At 41.2% G+C, this 25,045-nt stretch overlaps 1 protein-coding gene and 1 non-coding gene across 2 annotated transcripts in view; one reads left to right on the top strand and one right to left on the bottom strand.

Annotated features, from left to right (window-relative positions):
* Positions 1 to 13,285: 13,285 nt before the first annotated feature.
* Positions 13,286 to 25,045, top strand: part of slc6a17 (solute carrier family 6 member 17) — a 23,256-nt gene continuing 11,496 nt past the window's right edge. The window contains exons 1-3 of the mRNA XM_059332792.1: positions 13,286 to 13,339; positions 13,524 to 13,632; positions 20,507 to 20,912. Of these exons, the coding sequence (XP_059188775.1) occupies positions 20,612 to 20,912 (301 nt within the window). The 5' untranslated portion in view covers positions 13,286 to 13,339; positions 13,524 to 13,632; positions 20,507 to 20,611. The remainder of the gene's footprint in view (positions 13,340 to 13,523; positions 13,633 to 20,506; positions 20,913 to 25,045) is intronic.
* LOC131972405 (U2 spliceosomal RNA) lies at positions 17,413 to 17,599 on the bottom strand. Its single transcript, XR_009394465.1, has one exon. It is a non-coding gene; the product is annotated as a U2 spliceosomal RNA (small nuclear RNA).

Raw genomic sequence — 25,045 nt, 5'->3', positions numbered from 1 at the left:
CATGAATCTGAACACGGCGAGGGGATCAGGGCAGCTATATCAGCCGTGCACCCAGCTGAAAACATTCAGTGAGCAAACACATTTTAAAAAAACTCACTGTACTCTGTGTACTTTATCTGTGTGTGTGCTGGTATGAGCACCTATAGGCTCATTATGCTCCCTGTCACCCTGCTATTACACTCATAACTCATGATTTTAATGCAATAAACTGCATTCTTTTCTATTTGAGAAGTTTGTTTATTTATTGAGCTTGTCCGAATACACTTCTACCACACGACTAAGCTTCTTAGACTCACTCTGAAGAACCGTTTTTTTCCTGCAGGTTCCTAAAGTAAACACAGGCCTGCAGAGTGCTGTCATCCCAGAATAATTCACAACAGACCTTGAAGCTAGATACTCTGCAAAGCGGGCAGCTAAGAGGAACGTATTGAGCATCTATTTTTGTAATTGAATGTTTTAGAGATGACGCCTTTGGTTTATATTAACACCACCGAGCATCTTTGTTATTTTGATGGATTTATTGTTTTTCTTTCACAAAGGAGCCGATACTCCATGTGTCTCGCTGATGGTACGTAAAGGTTGAATGTGTGTCTTGCTTGCCACTCCCTGCTGCAGCCCAGATGGCAGTGAAGCCCTCCCTCTGCAGCAGAGGTCTCAGCAGCCGGCCTCGACAGCCGGAGAGGAGATGGAGGGAGGAGAGGAGATTACCACACTAATCGTTCTGAGACATGAGACCGATTGTGCAAACGTGTGGAAAAGTCAATCAATATTTGTCACTTTTTGATCTTCAAGTGAAATTAAACTTTATAAACAGAACGTTAAGACATAAACACCTTTTTTTATTTATAATATAAAATCAGTGTGTGCAGGTAGGGCCTATTCTCTGACCCCAGTTCTCATTTCACACTGCAAACAGAAGATACCAACCGTGCTGAAATGATTTCTTGTGTTGTTTGGCGTTTAAATTCACATTGTATGGTGCTGCTGTGATTCTAACCAGTAGAGGGCACAACAATATCACAGTGGCTCCTCTGGAATTATAACTTTCATCACAAGATTACACTCAGTGGCCACTTTATAATAACACCCTTAAATTATAATGCCATTAAATACAGCAGCAGAGCTATAAATTCTACATTTACTCTTTTTGAAATCTCCTGTTTTGACTGACATTTAGAAAAGTTTGAATTTATGTTTTATATGTTTGTTATTGAGCTTATATCTTGCTAATGATTTGCTTTACCAATTTTGCTTTTTTCCCCTTTTTGGCTGACTGAGAGAAAAACAAAAAAAACTGTAACAATTGCATATAATATGTGTGTAAACTTCCTATGACGTTCACTGTGAATCTTAAATAAATTCTCTGTCTGACTGTGCAGCACACACTTCACCGAAACAAAAACTAATCTTTTTTACTTACAAGTAAGCCAAAGGAAACAACAGACAGATTCTGTAAAAGCAGCGGAATTCCTTTTAGCAGAGCTGGAATGTGTTACTATGCTGATACAGTAAACATGGGATGCATGCAATGAAAATACCTGATTTTTCAGTCAAAACACGCAAGAGGAAACTGTTAGAACTTTAGCATATTTTATTACTCTTAAAAAGCACAAATAAGGAGAAGGAATGTGTATGTACATATCATAAGCATTACCATATACTGACGTATATAGAAATAAACATACATATATAATATTTAAAACGCCTCTCAGAAAGGTGCATAAAATTGATGTACAGACTGAACAGGAATTATTGACACTGTAAGTGACCATTTTGAGATTTTCCCTTTTTTGTGGCATTTTTTTTTGCATGTTGCTGAGAAACTTCATCTGTTTTAAATTAGCTTGCAGTGTGACAAGACCAGTCTTACAAAAGCAAAAGCACACTAGGAGCCAGGAGTGTGAAATATGCAACCTAAAAAGACTGCGTAGAAGTAGTGATGCTTGCAGAATTACAGAAAGTTTTTTATCCCTCTCTTCCAAATACTGAATTTTAAAAAGAAGGCAAAATCTACTTTTTGTGCAGTTTGACTTTCTTGCGTTTCCTTATTCAGGGCAGCTTAGTTTAAGCACTGCAGTCCCTACAAAGAGCAGGCTGCTGTATTAGAGGCAGGGGAACATGAGTCACGCTGTGGTGAGCAGTGGCCTTTAAATCTCATACGTCCATTAGGTGTTCGGCCATGAATAAATAAGCCTTGCTGCATAGGCTTGCTAAAGGCATAGGAGCTGGGCAAGATAATGTAGTTCACAACATAGAAATGTTGTGTTGTTTAAATCCACTGTGGTGGATTCTATTCTTATACAGCAGCAACTGCAACAAAGAGCCATTTCCCCCTGGGATAAATAAAATATTTCTGATTCTGATTCTGATAGTCTGGTTGGCTACATTTGGTTAACAAAAGCAGAACTGCTGTGGAAGTAACATGGATTTTAGAAATTTATGACGACGAAAGACCTCATTACATCCTCTGTTGTTAATTGCCCTGCAGTATCTGCTGTCGAGGCTAGTTAACCGAGATAGGGACAGTAGAAACACAGGGAGTCTTAGTATAAAGCTGTAGAAGTACGCACACACATGCATGCCTGCTACACATACAGAAGAACACACCCTGATCGTCCCCAAGGAGTGCAGATTTGTGACAAGACTGCAGCTGACAGGGTCACAACAGCCAGGGTGCAAACATTTTGTTCACCGTCTTTTATGTCAGCACATAAAAGAAGGTGAACGCTCGGCTTCTTCAAGTGATGTAGTGCCCTCCTGGCACCAGTCGCTGTGGATTAGTCATCATGAGGTGGCAGAGCAGTGTCCACAGTCTGAACTGGACTTTTCACAGGTCACTGGGTCTGTGGGGTTTTGGTTTATCATGTCACTGGGTTAATCGCCCCTCTGGTCACGATGGTATATATTACTGGAGTGCTGAGTCGAGCCTGGCCGATGTGGGATTTTTGTGACTGAAACCGATGCCAATTTCACTCCCTGATTACCGATCTGGCAGACGATATGGTAACACTTTTAAGTTAGAATGAAAACAGCCCATTTCCATTTGGATTGTGCACCAATTTTGCACCACATGACTATGCAATGGGTCTAAATGCATGATTGTATTTTGTTACTTTTCTTTCTATATGCTACAACAAGCGAAAAAGAGAAGGATCAATATTCTAATAATCTAATAATAATGATAATTCTAATCATTCTAAAAATCTGGTTTTACCACCCATGCCTAAACACCACACAAGTGAATTCAGTTAACTGAATTGAACTGACAGCAACTTTAGTTTGCCTGTTAACGATGAAGCAGACACTTCATCCTGCTGTTTCAGTGGCAGTGTAGATCAGCGTTCCTGCAAATCACCATGGGAGGCTCGCCATCTACTAGAATTGTTCGATTTTCTCACTCCATACAAGGCCAGACCTGCATTCACAAACAGGCTTATAGTCTCTGTTCTGCTGATCTTCATATCTTATCTTGTCTTTCTCAAATGTTGTACATCATCATGCTGAAATCAACACTTCTGATGTTCCTGTGGCAGGGAAACACTTTTGTCTGATAACTGCTCAGCTTTCACCTTTTTGACTCATTTCTTACTATTTCTCAACTCTTGTGTAGCTGAATGTTGTAACACGTAGCAACTGCTGATCTAACAGTTAACGGAGCTAGCTGCTAACTGCTAGATCTACTGGGAAGACTCTCATGGATGTCTTTTGTTGTTTTCAAAGTTAATTTTGAAAAAATATTAACAGGAACTTTTTATACACACAAAACTGTTCAAACCATTGGTAGCCAACATATAAAAGTAAAAGTAAAAAAAATAAAATAATAAATTAGATAAAGACAAAGATGAGCTATAAAAACGAAATTATGGAAAATATAACCAAAACCGTTTACAGATTCAAGATAATATATCATCAGTCCATAAATTTAATCAGGAATACAGTCTGGTTTTAATCAGATTTTAACTGCCTTCTTATTCTTTTGTCATTTTATTGTGGCATCACACTGAAGCAATACTTCTAACTCCCCCGGCTGTTCACTATGATTGGAACACTTCTTGGTAACTTCAGTGAGGGGTGGTAACCAGGCAGCTGGTCTGAGCATGGAGGCAAACCAGGAAGTGCCTTAAGCTGCATTATACCGAAAATTCCAGCAGGGGGGCGCTAAGCGTGGCTGTAAAAACATTTCTGTCCATTCATTTCAATGCAAAATGAGAAAACTTCTCACTTGATTTATTTATATAAAATTTTTTTTAGGACAACATTATAGTCTCCATCGCTAGTAAAAAATCTTCAAGACAATTTCATGTTAACAGTTCAAATAATGGCCCCATTTAGAAAAAAATATAAGATAAAGAATCATATGATTTGGGGCGTGGCTACCTTTGATTGACAGGTCAGGTGACGCACAATATTAAGCTATTACTGTACTGTAGCGTCTATTGACAGAAATAAAAGCACTGACTCAAACTTAAATTTTTCATAACTTTATTTATATTTTAACCCATTTTTATTTAGCTGTTTTACATGAAACAAATACATTTTATTAAAGAATATTAACAATACACATTATTTTATTGTACTTATAATTTATAACATTGTCAACCAATTCTAGGAATAAAAAAATAGAGTAAAAAAAATAAAAAAAATAAACAGTTATATAAAAATCAGTACTCTATGTATCCCTCCCTCCCTCTCTCCCGATCGGACTGTCTGCCCTCACCTACAGATACCACACTGGTCCGCCGCAACATTCGCTCTCTCTCTCCTCCTGCTCTGGCCTCAACTGTTCTCTCATCCCTCCCTTCATCAGACTCATTCTCACTTCTGCAGCCCAACTCTGCAACCGACACTCTCCTTGCCACCCTCTCCTCCTCTCTTGACTCACTCTGTCCTCTCACTCCTCGGAAAGTGCGCAAGTCCTCCCCTGCCCCCTGGACTCTGTGCGTGCCACCAGAGCTCCCCTACGGGCATCAGAACGGAAGTGGCAGAAAACTAAACACCCTGACGACCTACGCAACTACCAATCTCTTCTTGCTGCCTTCTCATCTTTGATCTCAGCTGAAAAAAGCTCTTTCTATCAAACCAAAATCCAATCCTCATTCTCCAACCCCAAGAAGCTCTACTCCATCTTTACAAACCTCCTGGTCCCTCCAACCCCCCCTCCTACCTCCTCCCTCCTGCCGACCCACTTTGTCAACCATTTCCTGAAAAAGATTGAGGACATACGCTCGTCATTTACCCATCCAGTCTTACAACCTGCCTCTCCTCCCTCCCCATCACCGTCTCCCTCCCTCTCAGCATTCACTCCACTGTCTCCTCCTCAAGTGCTCAGCCTTGTAACCTCTGCCCGTCCTACCACTTGTCAGCTGGATCCTATTCCTTCCCACCTGTTTCAGTCTATTGCTCCGGATCTCCTCCCGTTCCTCTCCCATCCTATCAACACTTCCTTGACTACTGGCTGCTTTCCTAACTCTCTGAAGGAAGCAAGGGTGAATCCTCTCCCAAAGAAATCCACCCTCGACCCATCCTTAGTGGACAACTACAGACCCGTCTCTCTCCTGCCGTTCCTCTCCAAAACTCTGGAACGGGCTATCTTCAATCAGCTGTCCTCCTATCTGCATGGGAACAACCTCCTTGACCCTCACCAGTCTGGTTTCAAGAAGGGCCACTCAACAGAGACTGCCCTTCTCGCTGTGACTGAACAGCTTCACAAGGCGAAGGCGGCCTCTCTCTCATCTGTGGTGGTTCTACTGGACCTTTCTGCAGCTTTTGACACTGTGGATCACCAGATCCTCATCTCCACCCTTCACCACCTGGGAGTATCTGGCTCTGCCCTCTCTCTGCTCAAATCCTACCTCAAGGACCGCACCTTCCGTGTAACTTGGAGGGGTTCTGTTTCAGAACCCTGTCTACTCGCCACCGGGGTCCCTCAAGGCTCGGTCCTTGGTCCGCTCCTCTTCTCGATATACACCAACTCCCTTGGCTCCCTCATCCACTCGCATGGCTTCTCCTATCATAGCTATGCTGACGACACCCAGCTAATCTTCTCATTTCCCCAGTCTGAAACACGTGCAGCAGCACGTATCTCTGCATGTCTGGCCGACATCTCCCAGTGGATGTCCTCGCACCACCTCAAACTCAACCTGGGAAAGACTGAGCTACTTTACCTCCCAGAGAAAGGCTCCCCCACCACTGACCTCCACATCACTGTCCAGAACACAGTGGTTGCCTCCACAGAAACCGCCAAAAACCTTGGCGTAACTCTTGACAACCAACTGTCCCTCTCAACAAACATCACCGCCACTACCAGATCCTGCAGATTCTTGCTGCATAACATCAGGAGAATCCGCCCGTTTCTCACCCAGAAGGCAGCTCAGGTCCTGGTCCAGGCGCTAGTCATCTCACGCCTGGACTACTGCAACTCCCTCATGGCAGGTCTGCCTGCCAAAGCCATCCGACCTTTACAACTCATCCAGAATGCAGCTGCTCGATTGGTCTTCAATCTTCCCAAATTTTCACACACAACACCTCTCCTCCGCTCCCTCCACTGGCTACCAGTGGAGGGAGCGGATACGCTTCAAGACTCTAGCTCTGCCGTACTCTGCTGCTAATGGTTCAGGTCCTACTTACATCCAGGACCTTGTCAAACTCTACACCCCTGCTCGTCCTCTACGCTCTGCATCAGCCAAACAGCTGGCGGCTCCCACCCTGCGTGGGTCAACTCGCCTCAAAACCACTTCCAGACTTTTCTCTGTCTTGGCTCCCAAATGGTGGAACGAGCTCCCCACCGACATCAGGACCTCAGACAGCCTGTACATCTTCCACCGCAGGCTGAAGACTTATCTCTTCCAACAATACCTCGGCTAAGTCATGGTCACCTAACAGATATATAAAAAATAAAAATAAAAAAAAAGCTCTTATTCTTTTCTCTTCTTTTCTTCTTTAACATATAGCACTCCTTAGCAATGACAGTTAGCTCTTAAAGTTATGTACTTACTTGATTCCTGTGGTCTATGTCTAGTACCATCAGGTTGAATGCACTTATTGTAAGTCGCTTTGGACAAAAGCGTCTGCTAAATGCCATGTAATGTAATGTAATGTAATGTATCAGTCAATTGTTGACCATTTGAAAAAAGACTGAATGAGAAAATAGCAATATGACCTTATTTCTAAATCGCCCTAAGCATAGTTTTTGTATCACATGTTCTGTTAAAATAATTTTCATATCGCTGCATATCAAACTACATATACACCGATACTGATACATTGATGATATGATAATATCAGCTGATATATCAGACAGTTGATGCATCAGTTGCCTCTATTAGGTGCTTAGGTACTATATATTTAGCCATGTTGCATATCATATGTTATCAAATCATAACCACAAATAATGTGAGCTAACATTTGCTCAGACTGTTTAATTTACAGGATTTGCATAAACCTGAAGAACAACAGCTCCCACTTAATTGTGTTGTTGTTTCTATCAGGGCAAACCGGCTCATGTGCATTAATACCAACAAGGCCCAGTGAGTTTTCATTATGCATGATCAGGATGAATGCACATCGATTTATGGTCCAATGGGAAATCCTTACTGTCTGTGTATTTCTTTTACTGTATGCCCTCAAACAGCAGAGTCTGAACCATCTGGTATGCTGGAGTGCAGGACCAGTGTTCACACTATAACATCAACATCTACCGGGATGACTTTAACCCTCTCTGAGCCTTACTCTATGGTATGACCTTTAAATGTTACGTTAAAGCAGTCGATGGAAGCACTGAAAAACAAACAAGAATTGTGGCATTTGTTTAATTTCACAAGTGGCTGATTTTACAAATGAATGTTCGGATTAGTGTCTGCCTTTTCCGAGGCAATTTCACAATCAGGCCATTATATTATAATTGCTCCAAACGAAGATAGAGCGATTGGTGATGTGGTAATCCTGCTGACATGATACACACACTCACACACTCACACACTCACACACTCACACACACACACACACACACACACACACACACACACACACACACTATGTGCATAAACATTATTAAAGAACTCAACCAACATGAAGCAATCTTTACATTTTGTATCGATATGAAAGGACATTATGAAGATGGGCTGAAAATGTGTCTGCAGTGTGATGGACACATGAGAGAGTACAGCTCAAGGTTCTGCTGACTTTTAAGATATTTGAATGATTAAAAAATGCTGCTGCCAGGATTTTATAGTAGTACCATGTTTTTGCTTTTGGTGATAACAGGCCAACTGTCACTTCTCTGAGCTCATAAAAGCTTCCTCTGTAGTAAATTCACTCTCCCTGCAGAATTATTTTCCATCCAACAGTTTTACTGTCTATTCTTCTGGGAAAAGGCCAGACCTATTCTTACTCATCCAGCAGAATCACAGCCTCTAACTCAAGCTTTACAGGAGGTCAAGAAGCCTTTTCCTTTTTAAGGGGGCAATATTAGAACCGAACAAGTTTTTTTCTCTATCTGCTAAACAGGCTCATGCTGATAGAACGATGGCCAAGCATGGAGAAAGAAAGAAAGAAAGAAAGAAAGAAAGAAAGAAAGAAAGAAAGAAAGAAAGAAAGAAAGAAAGACTGAATTTGTCAAAAAAAAAAAAATAAGCCGATTAGGAATTTTAAGAATTTAAATAACATATGTTCGAGAGAGAGATATTTCAAATTCCAGAAAGCAGAAAAACTGAATCTCTGGTGCAATACTAACAGGAAATAATCCGCTTTCAATCACCCAAATGGCTCGATTTACACAAACCTTTTATGCAATGAATATAATCTCAAATATCCATAAAATAGGCAATTTAGTCAGGAATCATCAGCTTCCTCAAAGATAGAAAAAGGATCCCTTAATAAAAAAGCTTGGGAATCACTGGGCTGCATGACGGCATCTTGTGTCAAATCATAATAATCATCATCATCATGCAGCTTCATTTTGTGTTTATTACGCGGTCTGAAGGCCAAATCACTGCCATCGATTTTTACCACTGCACATTCATCACAGGTGTCAATACTCCTGCTCGTCCTCCTGCGGTCATGACTTTTGTGTTTGTCTCTTTATCTAAGGAAGAGGAGTGAAGGCTCACCAGAGAGCTAATGAGCGTCTTGTCACTTCAGCAGCAGGGATTGGCGATTAAAGGGAAATAGGCAAAGAGCAGGGAAGGAATCCTTAATGCGATGTCCATCCTTTAAAAGCTAACATCACCAAACTCATCTTTAAAGTTTTAGTAAACAAATGTAGAAAAACACCACCTTTTCAGTGCAAATCAGTATAGCATATGTTCTAACGCTTGGAAAATTTCATAATTTATATGGTAGCCCTGATACTGTCATGGAGTTTTTCTATGTTACTACTACTACTACTACTACTACTACTACTACTACTACTACTCTATTCTCTAATAAAGAAATCTGATATAACTGAGTAAATGCTTTCTGTTGTCCTCATTTTTATTCAGATTACGAAGACCACATTTACTTGACATTGGGGGAAGCATGCCCCTTGACCATTGTAGGTTTAGACTGAGCCCCTGGTACAGTGTTAGGCCAGTGTGCTCTGTTGGTGTCACACCTGAGCGAGAACAGTCACAGTTCCTTTTCTCCAGAAGAGCAGCAGGTAGTCAGTCAGGGGACGATCTTAACTATCCCTCCCTCCTCATTTGTACATCTCGTTCCAATGGCAGCGCCCTCACACCCAGAGGGGAGCAGGCAAAGGTGTCAGTAAAATGACGGAGTTGGGACTGCACCACTAATGGCAGGCAAAAGGGGTGAGCAGAGAGAGGAAGTCGCCTCCTGAGCGTCGATGAGGCTCAGCTGCACAGAAACACCCCCGAGACAAGGATCAGATTTTGCCTGCCGGTGTTCGTCAGCATGCTTAATTTGTGGCCTGGCAACCTGTCTCTCCTGAGGTCAGAGATAAGGGCTGTTGCTCCACTGGTGGTGAATGGGATTCACAAAACAGCACCACCATTCATAACATCCCATTTAGTAATGTGGAGGGGAAACATGCCATCTCCCACCTGCTCCAAAGCCAGATTTCACATCCAGAAGAAAATCAATAATTGATGGCTCACATTGCATATGACTGCAATCAGTCTCAGGGTGCTGCCTGTCTCTTCTCCGTTTACTGGGTCTTTAGCAGTCAGCCTCCTCTCTTAAAGATTAAAGGCTCAGTAAATCACAGGTCGGTCTGATGGCTCATTGCCCCTTCATTCTGTGCTCCAGTTTAACAACATGTGTATGTGGATCCTCACTGCAGCTTCTCCCTCACTGCTGTGTGAGGCAAATACGAACAAAAGCTGCTCAAGGGCAAGAGGTTTTAGGTCAGAGCTGTGTTGATGTTGCTCTGGGAGTGAAATTTCTCCAGTGGCAACACTTATCAGATCCACAGAGCCTGCCACAAGGAATCAGTCCCATCACTGTGAGAATTAAACCTGTGGTTAGTAAAGTGAGTAATAATGCAGCAGAATCCTGGCACATTGTGTCTCCTGGTGCATAATATAAAGGTGTGATAAACTACGTGTTTACGTGAACCGAGTCACACATCAGAAGCAATAAACCACATGCAGGAAGACCGATCTCGTGATAAGTTGAAGGGTTTTTTTGTGGAGGGGGAAGGATGTTGTACTTTACTCCAGTGGCTCATTCACAGGCAGCCAGACTGCAGAACGCCAGTAGGTGCTGAAGGAGAGGAGGAGGAGGAGGGAAAAAATAGAAGAGAAAGAAAAAAAATGCTCACAGGGTGAGTAACCATCATATGATCGGTGGTTGCCATGGCAACTGATCCCAGCAGTCAGCCCTTGGAAAGTGAGTCACATGAGTGAATTGAAGGAGACAGGAAGCATACTGTGCATACATGTTGATGCAGTGTGTGTGTGTGTGTGTGTGTGTGTGTGTGTGTGTGTGTGCGTGTGTGTGTTTTGGGGTCGTCTTGTGATGAAAGCAGAGAGTTGCCCAGGGTTAGCACGTACAGCGAGGCTCGGATGTTTATTTTTTAGGAAGTCTCTGAGTGGAACATGATGTACAGTAGGAACCAAGCAGCCAAATCCAAACACCTTCACTGTGACGATATGATGCTGACACTATTTTCTTGGACTATGATGGTAGTCGAGAAGTTATCAGTGGAAAAACAAATTGTCATTCTTGCCGGATATCCTTCAGAGTCTGACACACTGTGGCACATTGCATCTCTAAATACTCTAATCCCTCAAACAGTATCTGTGTCCTTGTGTGACTCAGACCCTCTGGCAACCTAATTTTCACTCTCTGAGCTTGTCCTGGTAATAGTAGGAGGTTGTTGCCATGAACAGGAACACCAGACTGCACCTGCAGTGTTCATCCACAGCATCACAAGTTGTTGAAGGTTATCTTCATACAACTCCCTGACACTTCAAATAGAAGTGTCCACAAAGTTGATAAGATAAGATGCAAAACTTGAAAAAAAAAGTGTGATTTCTCAAAAAAATGTACATCAATTACAATCAGTGGTGGAATGTAACTAAGTATATTTATTGTAGTATAACTATTGCACTTGAGTACAATTTTGAAGCATGTGTACTTTACTTGAGTATTTCCACGTATGTAACTTTATACTTCTACTTCACTGCATTTTGAGACAAATATTGTACTTTTTACTCCACTACATTTAGCTGACAACTTTAGTTACTTTTCAGGTCAAGATTTAACATGAATAACTTAATCAATTTAAAGTGATAACACATTTTTTAATCAAACCTCCTAACAGTATATTAAGTAGTTAAAATGAGCCCTACCTTTACTAAATTAAAAAACTGCTTCCTTAAATGCATCAGTACAAATAATCAAATAATACATTTAGAATATATATATAATATCTGAGTGGGTTCGTTCTGCATCATGAGTCTTTTACTTTTGATACTTTAAGAACATTTTGATGATGATACTTTTGTACTTTAACTTCAGTAAGTTTTGAATGTAGGAATTTTACTTGTAGTGGAGTAAGTTCACAGTGTGGTATTGGTACTTTTACTTAAGTAAGGGATCTGAATACTTTTTCCACCACTGATTACAACAGCATAATGTGTACAACAATGTAAAAATAACAACAATAGAGTAATGATTATAAAGTATATAAGGAGTGAACTTAGGAAAGAAATAGAAATTTTGTAAAGTAAGTAAACTAAAATAGACTTGGTAAGTAATATTGTGCATGATATTGGAAAAGTAATAAAAAGCAATATTACACAAATATTGAAGGGTAAAAATGAACATGATATTGAAAAATAATATGCTGAAAAGATAATACTACACATTATGTTAAAGGGTGATATTGCACATGATTTAAGTACAAAAAAGGTCATGCAAGCTTTCCTGTTTAGTGAAAATAAAAAGCCACCCAGTGAGCCGCGAGAAAAAATATAGTGTGTAGAGCAGTGGCAGACAGAGCCAAGGGCAGGATAAATTGCTGGTGTCAAAGAGAAAAATGACTGTGCCACAAATTATCTACACTTGAGAAACATCCATTAGGAAGCACTGTCTTTTCACACCTATTTTTCTCTACATGTCATGTGGCCACAACAGCACATTCTGAAGTCACTATTAGGTGTTAACATTAAGCAACGCCTCCCTAATGAAGGTCAAGCAAGCTTCCATCAGTGTAAAGATCAACTGATCGCTCTGCATATTTCTTAACATACATCTGCAGATATCAATAATAGTAAAAAATATTATTGCTATTGTTATTTTTATCTGTAGTAGTATAAGAAATATGCATATTCTGCATTTAGATGAATGATAATCATATATATATTACTGCATATATTACCATTTTTAATAATTATAATTTATATTTTACTACTACTACTAATTATTATTATTACTTCTATTATTGCCTGCTGTGGTATAAGAAATATGCATAATAACAATAATAAATGTGTTTATTCTACATCATTTTTGTAATATTATTAGAAAAAATCAAACAATCATAATCATGTCAGTCAATCATGAGTGCTGCTGGGAAAACACTTTGACCAATCCAAACACATTTGCACAAACATCATACTCAATCAATAGACTTGCTGTCGCTGATTGCAGGCTACCTGTGTGATGCTCTTATTATCTTATCTTTATTATCTTATTATTATCGTCCTGGGAACACTGCAGATGTGTTTTTTTTTCCTTTTTCGTGTTTGGGATCAAGTGCTGACGTGCGCACGAGCGGGTGAGTCAAACCTGCGTCAGACTTCGTCGTGACTTGCCATAGTAATTTCTCCATACTATGGGGAGCTCATTTATCCCACAACACTGCCATAAGCACGTGGACCGCCAGAGGTGTGTGCAGGTAATTTGCGGAGCCGCAGAACATCGTTAAAGTGGACGTAGAGTTGCATTTAACCTTTGTACCTGCACAAGTTAATGTAATTAGAGTAAACAAACTTGTGGCAGACGTTGAGCTCCTGCGTCAGACTTTACGCACCATGCGCCCTGTGTGACTGGAAGCTGATTTCGCATCTCTCTGCGCGCAGAGATGTTGTACACGGAGACGGAGCCTGAATGAAGACACCGTGCACTCACTTTGGATTCATACTGCCACGCTGACTCGGACGTTACAGCCTGTTCTGCACTGTATATACGGTAAGAATAACGCTCTTATTACAATTTTCACAATTTGATCCATTCGTTGTTTCTCTGTGACGAATAAACCGTATTGCCGTGAATCGCTCGAAAACCAGCCCACACATTTAAAAAACCCTCTGTTAATGACTTGACAGAGACGAACGTCAGGTTTCACATCATCACCTGACAGATGGAGATTTCGCCGCAGCATTGACGGTGAGCGTCGCTCATTAATTCTCCGTGTTTGACGCCATGTGTGTCTACATTTGCCTCGGATATGACAAATACTGCAGGGCTGCTGATCACCTGCTGACTTGTATCAGGGCTGTTTGCATCTCCGCATTGCTATAATAATGTGATTCATTTGACCTTGACAAGGCATCGGGGGTTCTATCCACGTACAGAGTCCTGAAGCTGTGGTCTGTGGGCCTGTGTGTGTGTGTGTGTGTGTGAGTGAGAAGGATGCCAGAACGTCACGGCCATTCAGGTGCTCTTCTGTACCTGTTAGAATCACTGTGGTGTTCAGGGATCAAATCCCAGTGTGGGGAAGTGATTTATCACCACTGAGTTGTATCCCAGCAAACCTTTTATATTACAGCGACACAATCTTGTGTCTCTGATGGTTGCCTTGATTGACAGTGCAATAGATCCCACAACAGACCATCACCTGCAGCTTCACCACGATCTATCGCTCTCCCTCAGCCCTGTCACAGCAGCTCTGTGTTATTTGCAGCCGACCCTCGGGGAATATCACGTCCGTCCTTTTGGAGATGCAGAGAGCAGAGATAGGCGACCACTGATGCTGCAGGGATGGGATTTCAATTTTGCAGAAAGAGCCATTGCTTAGCAACCAGAATAGATAAAAGTGGAGCGGATCTCAGTAGGAGAAACTGAGAACCTGTGCTGTTACATCATCAACACCAAATGGTCTACGGAGAAATGGGAAATAACACGCAGCAGGATCACACACCTGCCTCCCTGGAGGATTCTGCACGTGTTGGTCCCACCTCCCATTTCTTTAAAAAGTAAATACATACTTCTGCCTCTGCAGCACATTTTCCTTTGCTCTCTTAGTCCCTCAACACGCAAAAAAAAAAAAGAGAGAGAAAACAGTCCCTGACACTCACCATGTTTCCCTCAGATGGACATTGATTCCTGAGTCACAATCTGTCTTGCACTGTACATGAAGTCCTGCTGTCTCTGTACTGTGCCATCTGTATCAGAACACACTGTGAACCTCTGAAAGTTGCTGGTGAATTGGTGAATCAACATGGAAAACTTTCACTGCAAATTATGGTAAATGGTAAATCGACCTGTACTTATATAATGCTTTTCTAGTCACTTTGCGACCACTCAAAGCACTTTACACTACAGACTGCGCCCTTTCACACACACATTCATACTGGTGGTAGAGGCTACCCTAAACGGTGCCACCTGCCACCATTGGGAATTCATTCACACACAGATGAACGCAGCATCGGGAGCAATTTGGGGTTCAGTATCAGCGACGGTCAGGGATCGAACCACCAACCCTTCGGGGGCAACCCACTCTACCAACTGAGCCACAGCCACCCCATTATTAGAAAGCCAGAGTGAGAATCCTATTGGTGATTTATTTAACAGGCCACCACCATGACCCAAAAGTGGCAAGTGGGACAGTTTGTTACTAACTATACCAACATGTCCATTCATAATAAAAAAGTAGGGCAAAACATTGTGTGAATAGTCTGTCACATCTTAAATCCAAATAAACTCTGCAGCTTGGCCAAAAAGAACTGTTTGCAAACATGCACATCATTGCTTCACACCTCATACGGAGAGTGCTCGATGGTGACTCAGTATTGTGAATCTGCAGACTGCTGTGGGAAAGGTCACTACTGTTCTGGGATCAGTGTCGAGCTCTCAGCTTCGGAGCTGCTGTGTGTCGTGACTGCAGGGGCTCAGCGCCACTGTTGAGGAATGTGATGTGCGTGCTGCTGGTGCGGCCTCTGGGTGGGCTTAGAGTCCGGCCGTCTGGCAACCGCTTTTGAGAAGTCACTGCGAATAAAATCCCAGCTCTGATTTTGATCGGCTGCATCTGTTTTCAGATTGGGGGCCTTGTCTCCAGATCAAACACCTCTGGTTTTTATTCACTCTCTTTTTGAGCTTCCACAGTGGAAGTCTGATCTTGTTCGTCCCACAGGTAAACCTGAAAGCTGTCTTTAAAGTCTGGTTTCTGTCTGTTTCTGCTCCTGTAGCTGCTTTTTGTCTGCATCATTCACTGTTAACATAACCTTTAGTTAATTAGTTAATGTGCAATAAATGCTCACTGTTTTCCTCAAACACCAGTCTTTGAGGGTCAATGGTTGAGAGTTTTATGCGAGCAGCTATAAATTTCCAGTTTAATTCTAGTGTTTACAAGTTTCCCACAGTGTTTAAAAGTGGAGGTCACCTCCTCCAACATTAAAGAGCAGATGAGTTATTTCACTCAGTAAATACCTTATTTATAGGGGAACTCCACCAATTTCCTGCATCAAAGTGTTTGTTTACAGGTCTTGGGAATTACTACTACATATGTAAAATAGAAACAAAAACAGTGGCATAAAGCCTTCACAAATCACACACAATTACCTTAAGTGATGTCACTTGAGTTGGTTGGAGCTACAAGTTTAAAAAAAACTCAAACAAATGTTGGGGAGTGGAGTTAGAAAGAAGTGAGCTTCACTTAAGGGTACATTAGCCATTACAAGCATAACAGCAGAGTCTCCATCCAAATGGTTAGTGATCAGGTTGCATTGTGGGTAATGTAGGAACCAGGTTTTGACAAAGAAGAAAGCTTGTAATAAAAAAGATGATATTTCTGGTTCTGCTGTATTGACTTTGACCTCTTTTTAGAAACAAATCAGTGTGATTATTGCTTAGCTCACTATCTATTAACCAACCTGTCTCCTAACCCAAACAACCACTTTGTTGCCATTTGTTCTGACTCTTTACGACTCAAAGGAGTGATTTTTATACATGTCCTAAATGTAGTTTACGTCAGTTTTAAACATGTGATTAACGTGAGGAAATAGGCTGTGTCCCAAAGTCAAGGAAGGATGCTCAAACGGCTGGATTTGAAGGACACTACGTCATCGACATCCGCCGAAGGACTGTCCCAATGTCGAGGATGCTCCGGAGGACAGAGTCCTTCTTTTGCCCAAATTCCGAGGATGCATGTGTGTATCCTCCGTGCGCTCCGACTACCCATAAAGCATTGCGCACACCGGTCTACCGGGAGATTTAAAAGTGGCGAGCGTAGAAACAGCGACGCCGGCGGTGCAATATGCATTTAAATATGTAGATATTTTCAGTTTACACTGAATGTTATCACATAACTTACAAAACGTGTGTTCACAGTCAAGCAAAAACATATGAATAAGCATATGCCAGAATATTAAGCTAAAGATAATAAACATCATCTTGATACATTGCCGGTTAAGTTAATTAATGCCGTCTCAGTCGCTAAAGTTATTGTTTATTAATTTATATGTGTCCGATGATGATGTACTATGTGCAACTATGCCATTCAGAAAGTTATACGTTTCTTTATTGTTTTTACAGGGACCGAAAGTCCGCTATTATCCGTTATTGTTATTTATAAATAACTGTTATTGTACTGTAGGCTACTGTAAAATAAAAAATAAAAAATCACAGAACATATTTCCATGATGAATTATGCGCCGCTGCATTCATGGCACTAAGTAGCGGCCGAATTCAGCCAGGATCAGTTAAATATTCAGGTTTAATCCACTTTATGGTTTTTACTTGATAAATCGTGGAGATTCAACCTTAAAGCATCTTCTTCCATTTTCACAAATATGTGTCAGAGTGCTGATGCCAGAGACACATTCATGTCGTGAACTGATTTTGAAATTGCGGCGCTGAATTTATTTATTTATTTTTTATTAAACTGATAAGAACAGATACTACACTTGATCTTAGCCAAAGGGCCGAGAGCGGCGCTGAAGTTAAGCAGGACGTCCAATTACGCAATGACGCACAGCTGCACACTCCGAAGGCTGTCCCATTTGTGCATTACACCAGTCAAAGGAAGGACTCTTGCCTTGCCTTCGGAGGACCCGACTCTGAAGGAAGGATCCTACCAAGGAAGGATCCTTGACATTGGGACACAGCCATAGTCTAGCCTGGCTAACACCAGACCAAATCTCATTGGAGATTAGGTCTGGACACCTGCCGTTTATTTCTCCGTAGAGGAGGTGTGGATTACGATCCTCCAGAGCTGTTTATTGGGCGCTTAGAATGTCTATCTGTCTAGGTAGCTCTTAGCCAATCAGATCAGTTATACCAGATGACGTAGTAGAGCTACAGAAATGGATGTTTGTTGTGTGTGTGTTTGTGAGAGTGTGGCTTGCTGCTTTGCTTCTCCAGTTCTCGCTTTCTGCAAGATTATTCATTTTCACGCTTTATTCCCCCTCATGTCATTCTGCCACACACATCCACTGATTTTATGGGCAACAAACAAGCTGCTGCGGGTCTCTCGGCGGCTCCGCTGTCCCCCGATTCGGAGCGAGAACACCGGCGGTGAGCGGCGGTGAGCGGCGGTGAGCGACAGTCTCACCGGCTCGTTGCGCCGAGCCGGCGAGACCGTCGCTTGTGGGGCCATTTGTGATTGGATCCCTAAAACAGGGCTAAAAAACTCCCGTGGTTTCCAGACTGCCTGGAGGTTCGAAATTAAATTTGAGCGCGCAAGGCAGTCTGGGTATACCCAGGCTAGAAATAGTCAAGAGTTTGGTTAGATTTAGGCTCCAACACTGTTCAGTTAGGTTCAAGAAAAGATCATGGTTTGGGTTAAAATAAGTATGTTTGTTAAGCCACTTCATTTCCTCACAGAAGTATGTGATGTAGTAAAGTTATGTTCCTAACGTCATTCAAAGGCAGTATAAAAAATAAACTACATTTTGAGTCAAAAGTCCTGTTTTTTTTGGCATGGATACCCACCCAGACCTCCACTCCCTAAACCATGTCCAGTAGAGGTGGCACAGTTACATAAATATGGATTATAATGAGCTGTTTGTACAAACAACTTATGGGGCTTCAACTAAAGTGATCACATGACAAGATGTGTCAGAATCTGGGTGGCCTTTTACAGTAACATCCTCATTTATGCAAGAGAAGCTAACCTTCTGTAAGTTCTAACACAGTAGCTCCTATACCGTGTTATCTACACCAGTTTCCCTCGGGGGGAGGCACTACTCACAGATTGTAGGATTATAAGTGGATTGGATTTGTAAGGAGCCTCTGAAAAGGTGGCACATACTAGAGAACTTGGAGAGACCAACTTTCCAGACAGTTTTCATTTCATTTCTGGAGAACTGGACTCTTTCACCATGACGTCTGAAATCTCAAGACAACCTGCAGACAAGACATCGAGGCTATGATGAGAAAAAAATACAGACGTTAATAGGCGATGAAACCCGTGCTTAGAGGCTTAGGTTTTATAGCAGTGTGTTCTCCTGAGGCCAGCAGTCCCACAGACAGACTGCTGTTGATGCTATTCACATGACTCAACTTTAGTATAATGGGCTCTGCTGTGAAATGGATTGTAATTCAATATTGTTGTATTCAACATAATGAAGTGGGTTACTGTAATACCTCACTTATGGCTCTAAAGTGCTGTAGTTTTACTACAATTTTAAGATATTATAGCAAACAGGAACAGCAATGATTCTGAACTGTTATAATTTGCAACATTGCCACATTAAAATGTCTAACAAACGGCTAGACCTACATTATATGTTTAGGTTGTATACTTGCATTATCCCAAATGTTTCCAACAATGTTCAAACCCAGGGAAATCTGTAATTTTATGCACTGTAACTGTGTTTCATCTGGTCGCCTGTCAGTGGCCTCGTATTGTGACAGCCAGCCTGTCCGCACCCTCCTATCCACCCCCTAGGTACGTAGTGCAGCGACAATTCGCCCTGGCGTCAATGGCGGAAAATCCTATATCTCCGCCTCTCCATCTGTCATGTCGAATGCCGGTTGCTGGTTGGATCAGGCGTCAATCTCCGGGTCTGAGCAGGGAGGCAAACCAGGAAGTGCCTCAAGCCTGCACTGTACCGAAAATTCCAGTAGGGGGCGCTAAGTTTGGCTGCAAAAAAAAATCGGTCCATTCATTTCAGTGCAAAATGAGAAAACTTCTCACTTGATTTATTACCTCGGAATTCTTTTTGGGACACTATAGTCTTAATCGCTAGTAAAAAATCTTCTTAAAGACAATTTGATGTCAATAGTTCTAATAATGGCCCCATTTAGAAGAAAGTAGAAGATGAAGAATCGTAGGATTTGGGGCGTGGCTACCTTTGATTGACAGGTGGCTAACAAGGCGAGCTGTCATCAGGAGAGAAGCAGAGCAATGCCTATCCACTGCACTGTGTCAATAAAGTTATATAAAACGTTATATAGATATAAAAAAGGATGTTAACCAATTTGGTCTCATAACTTTGACCCTTTCACACTGTATTTTGAACATTTTGTTCAGTAAAATGTCTTCAGTGTTTGGTTTCTTAATTAATCACTTGGTCTATAAAATATCAGAAAATTGGGGGAAAAAAATGCTCATCCAAATTTCTTAAATTCAAAGTTGACATAAATTTCTTGTTTTGTTCAACCAACAGTTCAAAAGTCCCAATTTTTTTTGTTTAATATAAAAGAAAAGTTTGAAAAACCAGCAAATATTCATATTTGATAAGCTGAAACCAGAAACATTTCGATATTTTCACTAAAAAAGACAAATAACCACTTTTCAAATGTGTTTCCCAAACATCACAAACCATGACTTATTTTTTTACTGTTATAATATAATTTTATGGTTTTCCTAAGCACCTTGTTTCCTGTTTTCTCTTCTCAGATTGGAGAAAAAAAGCACAACTTTCTTTCGCTCCCTGCAGTCAGTCACCTCAGACTCTCCTCACCCCCACCCTCTTCACCCTGAAGGAGCTCCGGTGTTGCAGCCATGCCAAAGAACACCAAGGTGACGCAGCGGGAGCACAGCAATGAGCCGGTCACTGAGTCTGTGGCTGACCTGCTGTCCCTGGAGCACCCCATGGACTATAAGAGCAGCCAGATGAGTATGGGTCTGAGTCCTGGCTCTACTGCTCCAGTCAAGGCTCTGATACCCTCCCCTGACCCGGATGCGGAGGACGGCCGACCAGCCTGGAACAATAAACTGGAGTACATCCTGGCCCAGGTGGGCTTCTCTGTGGGCCTGGGTAACGTCTGGAGGTTCCCCTACCTGTGCCAGAAGAACGGTGGAGGTAAGTGGATGTCTGTGCATGATTTGACTTTTAACACCGCCTGCGTCTGTCTGAGTCACTGAAAGGTGATGGTTTTGTGAAGTCCAATGTGCAAAGTGTAAAAACACTTCATGGTTTTGGAAGTCGGTTCCTAATTGGGCCACACATTGTGAACATGTGTCCCCTCAGGGTGCTGAGTAATTGTTAACAAAGAAATGGAGTGCTGAGTCAATGCTGTTAATGATGTGAATTCTTTTATTAGTGTAAAATCCTCAATGAAGTAAGTGGACACATGGGAATAGTTATCTTAATAGCATGTAAAAAATTTGATTTGATCCTTTTATTAAAGCATGAGATTGTATTTTTCAGGATACTGTTCTGTGCCTGGCGTCTATTTGCAGAGACATGATTTGATTGAGAATACCCACTGGTCTCTGTGATTAGTGCGAAATTTAATACTGATTTCCTTTATCTCATAAAAACTTAATTTGCATCGCATTACAGAAGGAAATATCCATCGATCTCACTTAATTCAGCTGTTAAAGTCAATAAGTATTTTCTGCCTGGTGTTGTATCTGTCACACACATAGAACAAACACAGTTACTCTTTACACCACCTGTAAACATTTTATCCAAGGACAAACAATGTGGTGACACTTTCAGCCAACTAAAATGTTCCACGAGTCCAAACTGCCACAACATCACAGCACCGTGCAGACAGACTTTCTACATTATTCTGAGCCATTAACCAGTTGCTCAGATGAGGAAGTGAAGTGAAAAGAAGCTTACACATTGCAGAATAGCTTTTCTGGAATAATACAGGATTTGATAAATCTCTTAGGAATTTTGTTGTGATGTTTGTTCACATGTAAATGCTATTCCCTGCCATCATTTGCCTTTATTTTAGGAAATACACTCATGCAGAGTTAGATGAGATGATTAAAACCACTCTCTTATCTGTACTATAAATATGAAGCTACTGGCAGCTACAGTTAGCATTGCTTAGCACAAAGACTGGAAGCAGGAGGAAACAGCAAGCCTGACTACAGCTTATGATTTTTACACTTAATTTTATTGTACTGAATAAACATACAAGATACAAAATATTAACTGGTAAGAGGGCTGAGCAGAGTGAGTTAACACAGATCTGTATCGTTTTTTTTATAAATATATAATGTATAATGGCTCTATTCTGGCTCTAACTGGGGCTGAGAGGTTGTTTTTAAATGTAAGTTGGACAGAGAAAGGAGATCTGTTGTGTACATGAGACCCTCAGAAAGAGGATTAATCAAAGGGAGTAGCTTCACCTTGGTTGGTCGTGCAAAGGCTCTTTTTTTTTTTTTTTAGCAGTGGAGACTGTTTGACAATCTGCTCTCAATTCGTCCAACTGGCTAATGGGGAAAAACTGCTCAAGGTTGAAGTTTTTCCAAGTTGTTGCCTTCAGGGTGCTCCTGCAGAAACATAAGTAAGCTCAGCAAAGCAGGAAGCAAAAAGCTTCACTCTCTTATAATGGGATAATAGAATAGAGTAATTATAAAAGCCGTCTCATGCATTTACAAAATCGCTCTTTCTGATCATGGCCTTCAAAAAGCTGGTATGTGGATTTTGTCACCTTTGGACGGAGCCAGGCTGGCTGTTTTTCACATTCTCGGTCTCTGTGCTGAGCTTAGCTCATGCTAAATGATTGCAAGCCCACTACGATTAAAAACTATGTTTTTCTTTAACACATGTAGATTTGTGTCCTAATTTAGATGTCAGTATACCACTTCAGTACAGATGATGGCCTGTGCTGCCCCTCTCACCATCCTCATACAAAAGTCCTGCTCAGTTCGCCTGTTGACGGGGCCGCAGCTTCCTCCTCTTTGATAAATTGTCTCCTGTCAACCAATTAGCCAACTAATCGTGCGAATCAGAGGAGCAGTCTCTTCAGCATTTCTCAGACTTGTGCCGTCAGCAGCTAAAAATGAGATCATTTTCCTCTGGCTGACAAGGTAAAATTGAGGGGTCTGGTCTGAGATGCTCCTGCTTGGTCTTTATTTGCTGTTCTTGCAGGTTTCTCAGCCTTATCTCTGGTTTTCTGATTTGCTGGTTTTATGTTGAGATGAGAGGGTGGTGATGACTAAGATGGAGGAAGTGGAAGAGTAAATACTTATTTCCTGGGCTTTCAGACATTGTTGGTTCTACCTTGTGTGGGAGGTGTGTGTGTAAAGAGGCTATTTGAAATGCATGATATAACAAAGCTGAATCATTTAAATCAGAGCGTGTGCAGTAAGGAGTGTGTATTCCCAGCTGGATTTTGACTACGTAGGAGGTGCTGCATTGTCTTGTCTGCGCTTGTTGTAGAGAGGAGAGAAAACTGTCTCCATGTCTTGTCCATCTTAATCCACTATGTCCTCCTCTTCACTAAAATCGTGAACAAAAATCAATCACAAAACAAAGTAATGTTATAAAGTCCAAAACAAAATGAAATTTATGTTGACAGATAGTCACCTCCTCTAACTCAGTGAGGCAGCAAAGACAAATTACTCTAATTTATCCTGCCCCACAAATAAATAATGTAAGTAATGCATTTGTTTATCTTACTTGTGTATCCTGATTGAACTTGCATAATATATGTTAACATTTGTTGTTGCTAAAGAGCCAAGTAGTCTAAATAAGACAATTATTTTCAGGAAAAATAATGGAACAACAAGCAGCTTCTAGAGGCTTTAATGTGCTTTATGAAGGCAAAGTGATGAAGGAATTGTGACAGGAGACACAAGAGAAAGGGGTTTATCCTCTGAGGAGCCTGAATGCGTTTAGAAAAGGTCAGGAAGTCAGAGAGAAACATGAAGAATCATTATATATTTTGCCTGGATGGTTGTGCCGGACAAACTTTATGGACATATAAACCTTGAGGAGGTAATCAACAGTTACGAGGATACAATAAAATAAAGGTTAAAACAACTGTAAATCACACTTAATATTTAGTAGTTGCTTAAAAGAAAAACCCTTTACTTCCACAAACTTAGTAAGATCAACCCTTTGATGTTCTTAGTGTTAAATATTTTTTTGATCTAACATACTTTGATTAATCCAATACTATCCTTTAAAAATAATATCTTGGAAATCTGTTTCCTTCTCTTTGGTGCCACCTATGGTGATAAGCGGTAATTGCAGCCATGTTTTTGGATCTCACTTCCGAGTGTCAGCGTCAGTCATTTGGCACCTTTTCTTTTTCACTTGCTTTTGAAGTGTCACCATCAGTAGTCATCCCTCTTTCCTCTGTGTGTTTAGCCATAGTAATTGTTTGCTTGTAACGCTAGTAGAGAATGAACAGTACGCTGCTTCACACACACCTGAGTTGAAGGGCCTGTCTCAGCTCACCACGGACACCAAGTTTGTAATATTGCAAATGCAAGGGCTTTCATCAGTGGAAAATAGGCTCAAACACCATTCTGGTACCTCATTTGGTGAGAGATAGTGACCTAACAGAGATTTATTTAAATGAAAATCTTTGAGATTATTACATTAACTAATTTGTTTCTCTCATCACCAAAGCAGGATAAACCAATATACAATAACTTGTCTCCTGTCAAACAAACTAATATATAAATCTCTTCTCAGAAGTTGACAGATTATGACAGCACACCTTCATTAAATCAGTTTTGCTGTGTACATGGGGCTGAGGAAAAAACAAATCACTAGATATTCAATCAGTCTTAAATCGTTTGCAGCTGCCACACTGCAGGTTATCATTTATGGACCTCATTGGGCCAATCATTAAGATCTACCTCCAGTCTGAGGTTAATCTGAAATATAATGTGTTCCTAATTGATTTCTCCATGAATTTGTCGTCTAATTTATAAGCGGTTTTCATCAAAATATGTTTTCAACCTTTAAAAAATCCATGGAGCCAGAAGAAAGGTCTATGTGTCGTTAAAATGAACACACTGAGTATCCACGTATTGAGCGTGCATGTTTTGATTCCCTCTGTTCTGTGTGTCAGCTGCTCAGAATAGACATCAAAGATGAGTGAAAGTAGGCAGCGACGCAGAAGTTCAGATAATAATGCCACTGTGTAATACGACTCTGTGTCCCCGTCTTTGTTTCCTTTGTCTGCTGCTTGCTCTGATAGCCACTCACATCGTGATCAGTATTTTTGATTGAGTCAA

The sequence above is a fragment of the Centropristis striata genome, chromosome 5 (genome assembly GCF_030273125.1).
Source record: "Centropristis striata isolate RG_2023a ecotype Rhode Island chromosome 5, C.striata_1.0, whole genome shotgun sequence".
NCBI classification, from domain to species: domain Eukaryota; kingdom Metazoa; phylum Chordata; class Actinopteri; order Perciformes; family Serranidae; genus Centropristis; species Centropristis striata.
Note: the sequence above shows the minus strand (reverse complement) of the source record. Positions and strands in the feature narration are given on the sequence as shown.